At 42.3% G+C, this 13401-nt stretch overlaps 1 protein-coding gene across 27 annotated transcripts in view; it reads right to left on the bottom strand.

Moving 5' to 3' along the window:
• Nucleotides 1–13401, bottom strand: part of LOC117710731 (scavenger receptor cysteine-rich domain-containing protein DMBT1) — a 117146-nt gene that overhangs the window by 48815 nt on the left and 54930 nt on the right. For all 27 annotated transcript variants that reach the window (XM_076911717.1, XM_076911737.1, XM_076911727.1 and 24 more), the window contains 6 exons: nucleotides 11363–11395; nucleotides 9804–9957; nucleotides 7724–7941; nucleotides 5739–6056; nucleotides 5053–5079; nucleotides 3409–3562 (listed from right to left, as the gene is read on the bottom strand). In XM_076911717.1, the coding sequence (XP_076767832.1) occupies nucleotides 3409–3562; nucleotides 5053–5079; nucleotides 5739–6056; nucleotides 7724–7941; nucleotides 9804–9957; nucleotides 11363–11395 (904 nt within the window). The remainder of the gene's footprint in view (nucleotides 1–3408; nucleotides 3563–5052; nucleotides 5080–5738; nucleotides 6057–7723; nucleotides 7942–9803; nucleotides 9958–11362; nucleotides 11396–13401) is intronic.

Here is a 13401-nt window from a genome sequence, read left to right as displayed (position 1 = left end):
CCAGGCATCCCACGTGCTGTCATCTTCTCCCTTGACCCCCAGCCTAGTTTTACAGGTATTGATTGCTTTGACTTCATAGTACATATAAACTTCTCACTATCTGAAAGTTTCCACTGAGTTAATTGGTTTGTTTCAGTACTGTTTGTCTTTCCATCTAGAATGTAAACTCATAGCATCAGAGGCCTTATCTGTTCTGTCCAGCACCGTAAGCCCAGTCCTAGACAGGAGCCCACACAGACTGGGAGCAATGAGCATATGTAGAAAGCACACCAATGTCTATCTAACATAGTAAATATTACATAGTACGTAACATGATATATACATGAAAGCACACCGATGTCTATCTAACATAGTAAATATTACATAGTATGTAACATGATATATACATATATAATTTCTGAGCAAGTAGCAGTCTCTGTGTCCACTACAAATTCTCATTGCAAACACACACACACAGATATATGTATATCCACACACCTGATGGGCACACTTTACACACAAATTCAGAACTAGATTTTAAGATCTGCCATTGGACACCTATCCCAGTGAAGTAAAAACCAAATACCTAAAACTAACACATTTTTGTTTTGTTTTGTGTTTGAGAAAGGGTCTCTCTCTAAGTAACTACGTCTGTCCTGGAACTCAGTATGTAGACCAGGCTGCCCTGGACATAGAAATCTGCCTGTCACTGAGCTGGGACTAAAATTATGCACTGTTATGCCCAACTACAAAAGAACCTATTGAGAGAGAGAGAGAGAGAGAGAGAGAGAGAGAGAGAGAGAGAGAGAGAGAGAGAGGAAGAGAGAGAGAAACAAAGAAAGAAAAGGAGTGATACAATGTATGTGGAAGGCACAGGAGAGCATCAGTAGCAGGTATTAAACTGAAATGGAGGCCACGCCCAAAGCCTTCTGTGCAGAGGAGCCAAGTAAGCCCCAGAGGTACCTTGGGATGCCTGTGTTGGGGCTGAGACTACAGCTCATGATAGCTCGAAGCTTTGAGTTCAATCCCTAGCACCTCAAAGGTAATAAATAAATGGTTACTTTTGCATTAAAGAAAAATAACTAGGAAAGACTAACATAATTACATAACTAGAAGCTTCCCAATGGGATGGACCAAATGAGACAATTCTACAGCTGCTGTCAGGTGACTGTCCCCTCACCCCTTCTCTTTTTACTGTTGTATGCTCAGACTTTCCTCTGTAGTTCCTTAGTGCAGCTCCTGAACCAGTTCTTGTAAGTTACCTGAGTCACAAATCTTTGTTTGCCAAATCAACTAAAAATATCAGTGTGCCCCCAATTGAGCCATTTTCTCGGTCTGAGTAATTATTACTTTCAAACACAAGAATGATTAGTAAGAGAAAAAAATTAAACAGAAGTACCATCTATCTCTTTTGAGAGACCTCAAGGATCAGCCTGGCTCCTCCTCCTCAGCAATGGGGTTACAAGTAGGTATTGCCGTACTCAGCATTTTTTTATGTAGGTTCTGAGGGTTGAACTCAGATCCTCTAGCTTGCCAGGCAAGCACTTTACTGACTGAGCTATCTCTCCAGCCACCTTGTATAGACACAATTTTACCACTTAAATGTGAAGCAAAGTGCTGTGGGAATTGCAAAAGGAAAAACAAACCTCAGCATAAGACAGGGTTTCTTAATCAGCCTCACCTCTGTGCTACGATGGTGCTGGAAAACCTTTCTTGGGAGGAATGGAAGGAATTGTCTAGATCATCACAGGACAGTTAACAACCTTCACCTCCACCCATCAGATGACAGTGCCCCTCGACTGACCCCAATCATGACACCTAAAAATGACCCCAGATCTAGGGAAAAATATTTTGGAAGCAGGTATTACTATCACTTCTAGTTGAGAAGCCCTTTGAAAAAAATTAAAATTTTATATCCCAAGAAAGAAGATGTAAATAACAATATACTTAGATTTAAAAACCTTAAACTCCAAAATTATCAACTTTCTCCTTGTTCTGGACAATATATTAAATTACTCCGTAATCAATGTGCTTTAAAAGTATAGGAGGAATTTAATGCTTTAATAAGTAAGTAAATTAGAGGAGTTTTGGGGGGTTACAGATGCTTGGAATAAAGAGAGTGTGGTATGCTCTGCTTTACTGTCCACACTTTTTACATCTTTAAATACATCTTTAAAGAGAAAACTTGGATCATTGGCTGCCGTGGGTAATGAATGCAGGCAGAAGGACACACAGAAGCCTGGACAAACTGAGAGACAAAGTCAGGAAGAGGAATGACCAGGATATGACAGTGTAGGGAGATGAGCACATGATTTCATAGAATCTGGAAAGGCTTTGTTGACCTATATGAATATATGCATATATTTGTAGTTGGTCTTTTGTGTCTGAGGATTTAACTAAGTATGAGTCAAAAGTATTTGACATAATCTTTGTGCTGAGCATGTGTAGGCGTTTTGGGGGTCACCATTCCCGAAACAATACAGCATAACAATGATTTGTCCCACATTTATATTGCATTTCTTGGGTGTTATAAGTAACCTGATATGATTTAAAGAACACGGGAAAATGTACAAAGGTTACATCTAAATACTATAATATTTTATATGAGATTTAGACTTCTGTGGCAGCTAAGGGGGAATCTTGGAGCCAATCTATGAACACCAAGGGACAACTGTATATGCAATATATAAAGGTATACACGTAAACATATACCTTTAAGTATATATTGATATATAAGTAAGTGTTTTCAAATGGATGATGGCTAGAGCAAGAAGCAGGAAACACAGGTACTTGATGGGAGAAATGGATAAAACCTTTTAATTTTTGGAGAGAATTCCCTGATAGAAATTCTTGAAGGGAAAAGCAACTAAACTTACTTTACATAGTATCTGAGAAGAGATGACCGGACAATGAGAACAAGGAAGACCAAATCTGGATCTTCAGGAGGCAGAAACTTACATGTGATGGGGCAGGGGCAAGGTCATCAGGTGTGGACCACCCAGCTAGAGTTCCATGTCTCGGTGACTGGGCATTCATGGGCATTAGCTCAATGAATGGGATACTGGGATAATTGACTATAAGACACCCACAACAAAGACTATCAGTGGCCACCTGAAAAGTAAAAGGGTTTTTACTAAAAAATAAAAACCCCGCTGGGCGGTGGTGGTGCACGCCTTTAATCCCAGCACTTGGGAGGCAGAGACAGGCAGATTTCTGAGTTCAAGGCCAGCCTGGTCTACAAAGTGAGTTCCAGGACAGCCAGGAGTACACACACAGAGAAATCCTGTCTCGAAAAACCAAGAATAAATAAATAAATAAATAAATAAATAAATAAATAATAAAAACCCCACGGAAAAGGTGTTCCTCTCAGAAAGTCACAGGTTCAAATCTAGTCTGGCCACTAAAGTAGAGGAAGGCAAAGCTGCTTACTTCAGGCTTGGGATCGTCAGCTCAATGTTGAACTTCTCAGCCACATGTATCTCCCAGATGCACTCTGTGTCCGTCGGGTAGTTAGTAGGATACCAAGGACTGGAGAAGGAGCCTGAGAGACTTGAAATTACTCCTCCACAGGAATGACTTCCTTCTGTGAAAGCAGACGAGAGACTTGTAGTAGGTATCTTCAGGAATGCACTTGGCATTTTTCCAGATGTGAGAGCTAGAATTGCATCAGATTCCACAGTGGGAATCACAGAACAGGAAGTGGTGTGGCTGGTCTGGATAGCTGCTGTTTGACTGGCATGTATACATCTAAGAGGAGCGTGGGAGGACGAAATATATATGATTCGTCACAGGACTCTGAAATTGATTGAAAGTGATGCTAGATGCATTGATGTACATAGAGGGCATTTGGGCAGCATCCAAATCACACTTTTGTGTGTATGTTTGTATAGGTGCATATACATATGTGTGCATGGGGTGGGCAGAGGCCAACCTTATGTTATTTCTCAGGTGCCACCCACCTTGTTTTTTTGAGACACAGTCTCTTATTGGCCCTGGAATTCTCTGGTTAAGTTAGTCTGGCTTGCCAGGGAGCACCCCAAATCCACCCATCTTTGTCACTCTCATGTTGGTATTTGAAGCACACAGCACTATGCTTAGGGTTTATTATTATTATTATTATTATTATTATTATTATTATTATATGTGGTTCCTGGGCTAAAACTAAGGTCCTTCCACTTGCAAGACAAGTACTTTACCAGAGGTCCACAGAGGAGCCTCAGAAGGTTTGCTTTCTTAGCAACACTGCGTTCTTGTTCCACTGGGAGGGTTTGCTATGGAATGAATCTTAGTTTTCCTGTTTGCTTGTACTTCTTAACCCACGTGCCCATATCCACCTTTCCTCTCCTCTACATACCAACTCTGTCCTCAGCCACAATGGCCTTCCTTCTCCTCCCCCTTCTGCCCTTCCTTGCTCTGACACCACAGAGGATGGTTTGAGATCTAGTTCCAATTGGGAAATGTCACACCCAGTTCTTGTCTGAGCTACTGTTTTATTTTATTGCAATGAGTTATGATATGGCATCTCCAAACATAAGTACCATTGCAGCCAGCTCTTGCTATTCTCCTCCCATACTGTGCTTCGTCACCCACTTCTTCCTGGTTCTCTGTCTCCAGTTAGTTCCTTCATCTACACTTCTATTACATAAATTATACTGCTCTCTACTTCTTACCCACTTTAAAAAGTCATCCTCCCATAAACTTTTTAATTTCACAGCTTAAGATGTACACACATAAACACACACACACACACACACACACACACGTATACACATCTTTTCCAACTACACATCTCACAGGGGATCAATGTATAAGGTATATAAAGAGTCACTGGTTTTTAAATTTCTGCTACACAATTATAATCACAAGAGAGCTCAATTATTACTGGCAACTAAGGGTGGAACTGGGGATTCAAATGTGACTGGTCTTGGGAACAGTTGAGGTACCGGGAATCTCAGAAGCTTCCATTGTGCAGCCAGAATTGGAAATCACTGCTCTGGTCACTGTCCACCATGTCTAGGTCAGGATACAGATTATTCAACTTTGAAGAGATGGAATTTACAGTGTTGGACTTACCTGTCGGTGAAGGAGTCACCTCTGCATCTGCATGAATGGGAAATAAATGGGTTTAGGGAATTTAAATTAAGTTCTATGGAGAAAAAAAGTGTCATTGTTTTTCTAATATGAGCATGCCTCCCTGGGAGAGCAGCATCCCATCTGGGGAAGTACAGACAATAGGAGAAGCCAACAAAGTGTCCCTGGGCATCTGTTTTCAAACAAGTTGTACTCAGCATTCCCTCCCTTTCTTGCTAAGGGAGAGTTGCTCTTGTCAATTTACCAGGTCTATACAACCCAGGAAGCAAACCTCTGTGCTTCTCTAGGGAGTTTCTAGCTTAGGCTACTGAGGTGGAAAGAGCCACTATAAATATAGCTAGCACCATTGCATGGGCTTGGATCCCAGACTGAATGAAAAGCAAGTTCACTGCCAGCATCCATCTCTCTCTGCTTCCTGGATTCAATTCACTATGACCAGCTGCCTCAAGCTCTGTCGTCCATGACTTCTCTGCCAGGGTGGACTGCACCTGAACCATGAATCAAACCCTTCCTTTAGTAAGTTGCCTTTGTCAGGTATTATGTTTACAGCTATGAGAAAAGAAACTAACATGGCCATTTTCAATAGAGTCACACCCCTGCTCTGTTGAGGGCTTCTATCTATCACTAAGATGCCTCATAGAAAGAACCCATTATGGGAGACAGAATACCTGAGCAGATAACTCCAGCATCCTCATGGTGGCCACAGTTGTGGTCTAACCAGGCAGAGCTGGAACACTGGCCAAAGTGGTTTTCCTTTCCTGAACACTGAATGTTGTCCAGAAGGATGTTTCCAGAGCCTGGACCAAAGTAGGCACTTCCAGGAGCAGCAATGGCATGACCACATCCCAGCTGTCTGCACACAACCTCAGCTTCATTCATGTCCCACAGGTCATCACACACGGTGCCCCAGGTCCCCTGGTGGAGGATCTCCACGCGTCCTGAGCACTGTCCAGAGCTGCCTGCCAACCGCAGCACTGGTCTTTCTTCTAAACAGAGGAAGATTTCAGTTTTGAGCATAGGGAAGTTTCTGTAGAAAGTGACATTGGATGGAATTTGGAGACTCTTATGGAAGAGTTGGGGGAAGGACTGAGGACTCTGAAGGGGATAGGAACTCCACAGAAATAACAACAGAGTCAACTAACCTGACCCCTTGAAGGCTTTCAGAGACTGAATCACCAGCCAAAGAACATACATGGACTGGACCTAAGCCCCCTACACATATGTAGCAGATATGCAGCTCGGTCTTCATGTGAGTGCCCCAACAACTGGAGCGGGAGCTGTCCCTAAAGCTGTTGCCTGTCTATGGATATCATTCCCTTAAATGAGCTGCCTTGTCTGGCCTCATTGTGAGAAGACGTACCTAGCCCTGCAGAGATTTGATGTATCAGAGTGTGGGGTGCTGAATACCCAGGGAAGCCTCCATCCTCTCAGAGGAGATGGGAAGGAGGAATGGGGGAAGGGAGTGTGTGAGGGGGGAACCAAGGGGAGGTCAATGAGGTGGGTGGTTATATGGAAGAGTTTGGAAGGAGGAAAGGAAGGGAGAAATGTGATTATATTATAACACTCAAAAAAGAAGAAAATAGAAAGAGAGAAAGAAAGGAAGGGAGAAAGAAAGATCCAGATAAGTAGTGGTTTTCCTTTCTTTAACATTAAATGTTGTCCAGAAGTATATTTCCAGAGCCTAGACCAAAATAGGTACTTCTAGGAGCAGCAGTTGAAGAAAGACAGACCATGGCCAAGGTCATCACAAATATAAACCCTTGAGGTTGTCTTGATTCCACATGAAGCCCAAGGGTTTTAGAGTAAGACAGAAACTGGGGTTGAATCGCATTCTATTCCCCCCTACACGACAATCACTTCACCTCTCTGCGCTGTTATCTCATTTGTAAAGTCTATCAAATGTTTGTCATAGAGGCTCTCGGAATCAATCAGGAAAAGCACATATAAGATACACAGATCACACCCAGAAAGGAATTTCTTTCCTCAGAGACAAACAAACCCAAACTTCAGGCAGGAACTTACTTACTACTTATCTGGTTTTCTGGCAATCTCAAAGAATTACTGGAGTTCCTGCAGGGGGAACCTAAACATCAGCCATCTCACAGCTGACAAGCAGGGTACAAACTGAATCTGGCTCTGCAATGACTGTCTACAAGGCCAAGGATAACAGGAGTCCCCGAGCTTCCAGTCAGGGTGCACCTATGGTTTAAGGCATGCTACATGTGAGTTGAGTCAACAGGTAAAGGGAGGGGGGTGGAGGCGTGAAATCTCCAGGAGTGTTGCACTTCCACGTTTCAGAACTCTGGACAGTTCCCAATGTGTTTGTGATAGCAAATGCAGCCTGAAGACCTTTCATTCAGCTTGGTTTTCCATGGAAGCTGCCTAGCCTTTTATACCTACCCTTTGCAGCATTTGAGCAGGATGTACATCACCATCTTACTGTTGCTTGCTAATTGGCCCTCACAGTGAGAAAATCTATCCTCTTGTGATGCTACTAACTCTAGTAGGTGTGCCGCTCGCGCGCGCACGCGTGTGCATATGTGTGTGTGTGGGGGGGGGTGTGGGTTAAAATTGAACTAGGCTTTTGTGATTAGGAGTGTCAAGTCAGAAATTGTTCTTTATTATCTCCCCAAGGTTACCGGAAGCTTCCTACCTGACTCCCTTTCATCTTGTGGAATTGCATTAAAGAAAGCATAAAAGCCAGTGTTTGTTGTCATATAATCACTGCGGAACACCACTGTCAAGATGTCTGAGGAGGAGAAAAACACCACAGCTGATGGGGCACAAAACTTCCCCATGGAGAGCGATGCAATTCTGGGGCCATCAAAGATTTCAACTGAGTCATAGGGACATCCAAGGATATCTTCCAGGCTGGGGTGGGAAGAAGATGAAAACTTGGTATTAGTGTCACAGTACCAACATCCTCAGTATCAATGCCCCAAAATGTGACAATCCCAGAACATGAAGTATTCATTAGTCTTTCTCAAATGCTTTATCAGGATTCTATTTTCTTTGCCTAGGCAGCATATAAAGTTTATTAATACAACTTTATCATGATTTTTTTAAATCATAGTGATTCTAACCAGCCACCAAGATACTGTTTGTTAGGAATTTGTGGTTGCTGTTTGTCTGGGTTTAAAGCAAAGTCTGAACAGCCTTGACACAGTCCTGATTGAACCATGAGTCGGTGCCTGGCGGAGGCTGGTTTGTCATGGAATCTCATGGTCTTGCTCCACTGCAGCACGGGTACTATGTCAGAGGAGAAAGGCCTTGTGAAGATTTTGCTGGAAGAAAAGTTTTGGTGAGGAACTGGGGCTTTGACATCAGACAGACCAGCATCTGTTGTCAATGGGCAAGCTAGTTACTCTCCATGGTCTCATTTTTCTCATATCTAATGAGGATGGTAAAGACATGCATAGGCTATAATGATGCTGGAGCATGGTAAAGCCTAGAAGCATATAACCCAGGATCTACAGAGATAGCTCAGTAGGTAAAGTACTTGTCATCAAACCCAAGTTTAGTCCCCAGAACCCATGTGAAAATTCTGGTTATGGTGTCCTAGCTACTTCAAGAGCCCAAGGCCAATGAGCAACCTTTCTTGAAAAACAAGGTGGATAGTGCCTGAATGACACTTGAAATGACCTTTGACCTCCATGTGAACATAGGTGTAGAAGAAGCATGCAACCCAGGTTCTAGGCACACAGTTAGCATTCTAAAATGTCAGCCATTACTTTCTGTCATGGCCATGAGAAGGTGGCAGTAACTACAGGACATTGTCCTCTTTGCATCAAAAGAAAAGCAATGGCTATTCTATCTCCTTTTATTTTGGGAAACATTTAGAAAATGTGCACCCACATCTGGAATAGTTGACCAATATGTCTAAGGAGTCTCCTAAAGTCTGTATAAAATATAGATGAGCAAAAGGCTAGTCTGAATGGAGATATATAAGTGCTTGGTGTATAAGTTCAATGGTTTTGAGCATTTAGAGAAAATATTTTATCCTCTGAGACAGCTGACTGAGACAGATGCAGATACTTGTAGCCAACTATTAGACTGAGGTCAGGGACCCTATGGAAAAGTTAGGGGAGGGACTGAAGGAGCTGAAAGTGATTGCAACCCCATAGGAAGAACAAAAGTATCAATTAACCCAGACCCCTCAGAGCTCCCAGAGACTAAGCTACCAACCAAAGCGCATACATGGGCTGGTCCATGAGCCCCACTACATATGTAGCAAAAGACTGCCTTGTCTGGGCTCAGTGGGAACGGATGCACTTAATCCTGTAGAAACTTAATTCCCCAGGGAAGGAAGATGCTAGTGGGGTAAGGTGGGAGTGGGTGGGTAGGGAAGCACCCTCCCAGAAGCAAAGGGAAATGGGGATGGGGTGAAGAACTCATGGTAGGGAGAACAGGAAGTGGGCATCACTTGGAATGTAAACAAATAAAATAATTAATAAAAATAATAAATCCAGATAAGATTTAAAAAGATAAAAAATTAAAAGACAAATTTCCAAAGCTGATCTGTGTCAAAAACATTGATAAATGGCTTGCTGCATTTTTCTAGCTAGAGAGAACTATTAGATACTGCTACAAAATTAATTCAGACTTTCACTTGGAAATGCTCCTATGCCTGTGCTCTTATGCTTTTTCGGTCAGTAAAAAAATGTCTTTACCACAGCTAAGCAAAGCAATATTCTTACTCGGATTGAACCCTCTCTTTAAAACTAGTTTCTTACTTCAAATTTGGAATCATGAGCTCTATTCGAAAATTTTTCTCCACATGGATCTCCCAAACACATTGTATGTCTGCTGGATAGTTTTCTGGGTACTGTGGACTTGAAAATGAACCAGAGAGGCTGGAAATGACTCCTCCACAAGAGTTACTTCCTCCTGAAATAAGGAAAACGATGTCATGTTGCAGCCACATGGTGTCATTGAGTGATCTTAGGAATGACCAGCTCACAGTGTGACCAAGACAGACAAGTCAAGTGTGGTCATGTGGCCATTTCAATCTAATTCTGATGGCTCAAAAGTATCACCAAGTGAAAATTCCCCATCTTCCTCTTTGCTCCAACCATCTGCAAAGAGATGTCCAACTTATCTGCTATGCTTACCACCTCTCTCCTTTCCAAAGGGAAAGAATCTTTGCTTGCTAGGAGAAAGATAAGGCTCTGGATTATCAGAGATAGGGAAAGAATGTCACTGAGACAGGCTATCTGGCTTGTGTAAGGGGAAGTGCTTTGAGACGGTTTGTGAAACAAGAGTGGCAAACAACTTCAGAGTCCAATGGGTCAAGGAAGGAAATAGATCATGGGCACAGCTGATAGCCTATGACTGGGAGCACCTCTCAGGACATAGTAAAGCACTTTGCTGGATCATATTCACTTATTTTTAACACACTGTGTTCAGACTGGAACTTGTAGATTTGGGGATTTGTGAAAGTTAAACAAGACAAAGATCTCATTCTTCCATAGTCATTGTCATTTTAGAATGAAAAGATATAGCCCTACACAGGTATACAAGGCAGCTTGCTGCCTAAAAAAGTAGATAGCAAGTTAATCCGGTTATTTGGAGGGACTTTGAAAGCACAATATACTTCACTTGAATGTAAATTTTATGAAGCCGTTTGATTTTTCTTCTTTTCACCCCTATGACCATCTAGTAATCCTCCCAGGCTCCCACAGTTTTCTAATCTTTCCTAAGATGGATCTTCAAGCTGATTTGAGACATCCTACACCTCTGCCACTGATGGGATGGGAGAAAGCCAGAATCAAATCCAAGGTATTGCACAAGTGCTTTCCACCACAGAACCCATTCCCCAGTCCTCTTTGTAGAGACAGAGTCTTATTATGTAGCCAAGAATGGCCTTGAACTCAAATTGTACCTGTACCTCTCAAGTAACAAGATGACAGCTGTATGCCACCATACTTTACAGTCCATTGATCACCTCTATACGTTATAATAATAGGGTCAAGACACACGTGTGTGATAGGAGATGAAAAACAGGTGTGTATGAGCACCCACTCCAGGGCTATGCTTAAACAAGGCAGGCTGTGGGTCAGAGGGACTGCAGAACTACATCTACTAACTTGTTGACTTCTTGTCTACTTTATCCTGGGAAGAACCACAGCCTTCCTTCCCTTCATGCTCCTCCTAATATATAGTCACCATTTACAGAATGGCAGCATAGAAGTAAGCCCCTCACCCACATGCCAGGGACTCTCTTGTGCTATATTCCTGGACGTTGCCTGGAACCTGCTGACATGGAGTTACCATGTCATAAAGAAGTGACTACCTGTTACTGGATCCTGAGAAGTTGGAGGAGGTCCTGAAAAGGAAAAAAGAAGATAATAATGACATCCAGGGGAAATCTTTAGTCTCATCTACAAGCTAGTGCATGGTGAATGGTTTCCTTGAAAACAACAATGTATTTGGTGCCATCTTAGAAGAGTCTGAAGCTGCTAAGTGAACATTTTCTATAGTTGTATGGCAGAGCAAAGCCAGCCAGTAATACTTGGACATGCCTCTTATCACCAGATGAGGACTAGGCTCCCTCCCTTGAACCTGAGTGGGCTCTGTAATTGCTTTCAATAGGATATGGCAGAAGTCATGCTATGTCTCAAGGGACTATTGACATATACTTCCTGTTTCTGAGCCTGGGCCTTACTTATACAGTTTCATACCATTCTATCCCTTAAAGAGACTGGATGAAGAAGCCATGAGACTCCCTGGAAAGGAAGAGGGCTCACTTTGGCAGCTGCACTCATGAAGGCACCAATGATGTATATGAAGCTATCCTGAGCTCTCCAAACCAGAACCCAGGTAAATGACACCACGATCCTAGCTTGATGCTCTGAGGAACAGAAGTATCTCCCAGCTGAGCCCTGTCCAAGTTCCTGACACAAAACTATGGCATGTATTGGAATGTAGGTGTTTTAAACCATGAAGTTTTGAGGCCACAATGGATAACCAGAATGGATTTTACTTCATTTCTTTATTACCTATACAATTCCCGTGCAAAATGAACAAACTACAGACAACACTTCATTGAATAGCTACTGTTGGGGATTTAGCTCAGTGGTAGGGTACTTGCCTGGCAAGTGCAAGGCCCTGGGTTCAGTCCTCTGGTCTGAGAAATTTGACCTTAATTGTAGCTTTAGACATCACTTCTTTTCTCAGCAATGACCTCAACACATAAGCTCCCCTTGCCTCAGACACCCAACACTCATCAAGATCTCCCCCAGGCAAATGCCAAGAGAGATGTTTCTTTCAATGACTTGTGACTTGTGTGCTGGAGAGATAATCCAGGCACATTCAAAGGGTAAATTCCAACTTTCTCTCAAGATAAATCTTACAAGATATTTCTTCTGTGGGGAGAAATGTGAAAGGTCCTAGGAGAGCAGAGAAAAGAAGAGGTGCTTTCTCTAAACTGTCCCTGATAGAGGGAGTGTGGGCAGGCTTTGGACCTCCCTTATCCTCAACCATAGGGATTAAGTAATTAATGAATCAAGGGTCCTTGCATTGTATCTACCAGTGTTTTGGGCAGAGCTTGCAATGAAGAGAAATATGTCTTCATTAACCTCCAATGTCATTCTAGAATTTATAGTATTAGTATAATTTTTCTAATACCTCTCTCTCATATATACATAATCATATATATATGTATACACACACACACACACACACACATATATATATATAATTACATAAGATTACTTACTATTATATAAGGACATGTCTGTCTGTCTGTCTGTATGTATGTATGTATTTTCAGTATAAAAACTTAGTTCTCCCACTAACTTGTTTAATGATCAAAACTGCTTAACCTTTCTTAAATCTTCTTTCTAAAAACACAGCATGTGTGACTTTTAAGGAATTTTCTTGGTGATGAACAATAACCTGAGCAAACTGTCCCCCATTTTTACTATAGCAATGTCTGATCTGGGTGTCCTGAGCCAATGTGTATATGGCAAGTGACTAGAGGTCAAGTGTACTGGGAGTTTGGTCCATATCCCTTGGATAACCAAAAAGTTCCTTGCTAACTTTTTATGTGTCTGTTTATCTGAAAAACATAAATAATCAAAATATCTTCCTAGAAGGAATTAAGAACTGGAGGAAGTCCCTGATTTATGAAGATTTGACAAATGGTTTTTCAAGTAGGAGAAACTGTCCTTCAGATTTTGAATGTGGATGCTTTCCTCTGGCCACATATGTGATCTGATCCTCCCTTGGGATGCTGGGCCTCAGCAGTGAGCTCCCAGGCACCACAGATAGTGAGAATGCATGGCAGGTGCTCTGTGTGCTGTTGCTGAGCCAGGACATTCAGAAGGTTAG

Source organism: Arvicanthis niloticus, chromosome 1 (assembly GCF_011762505.2).
Source record: "Arvicanthis niloticus isolate mArvNil1 chromosome 1, mArvNil1.pat.X, whole genome shotgun sequence".
Lineage (NCBI taxonomy): Eukaryota > Metazoa > Chordata > Mammalia > Rodentia > Muridae > Arvicanthis > Arvicanthis niloticus.
Note: the sequence above shows the minus strand (reverse complement) of the source record. Positions and strands in the feature narration are given on the sequence as shown.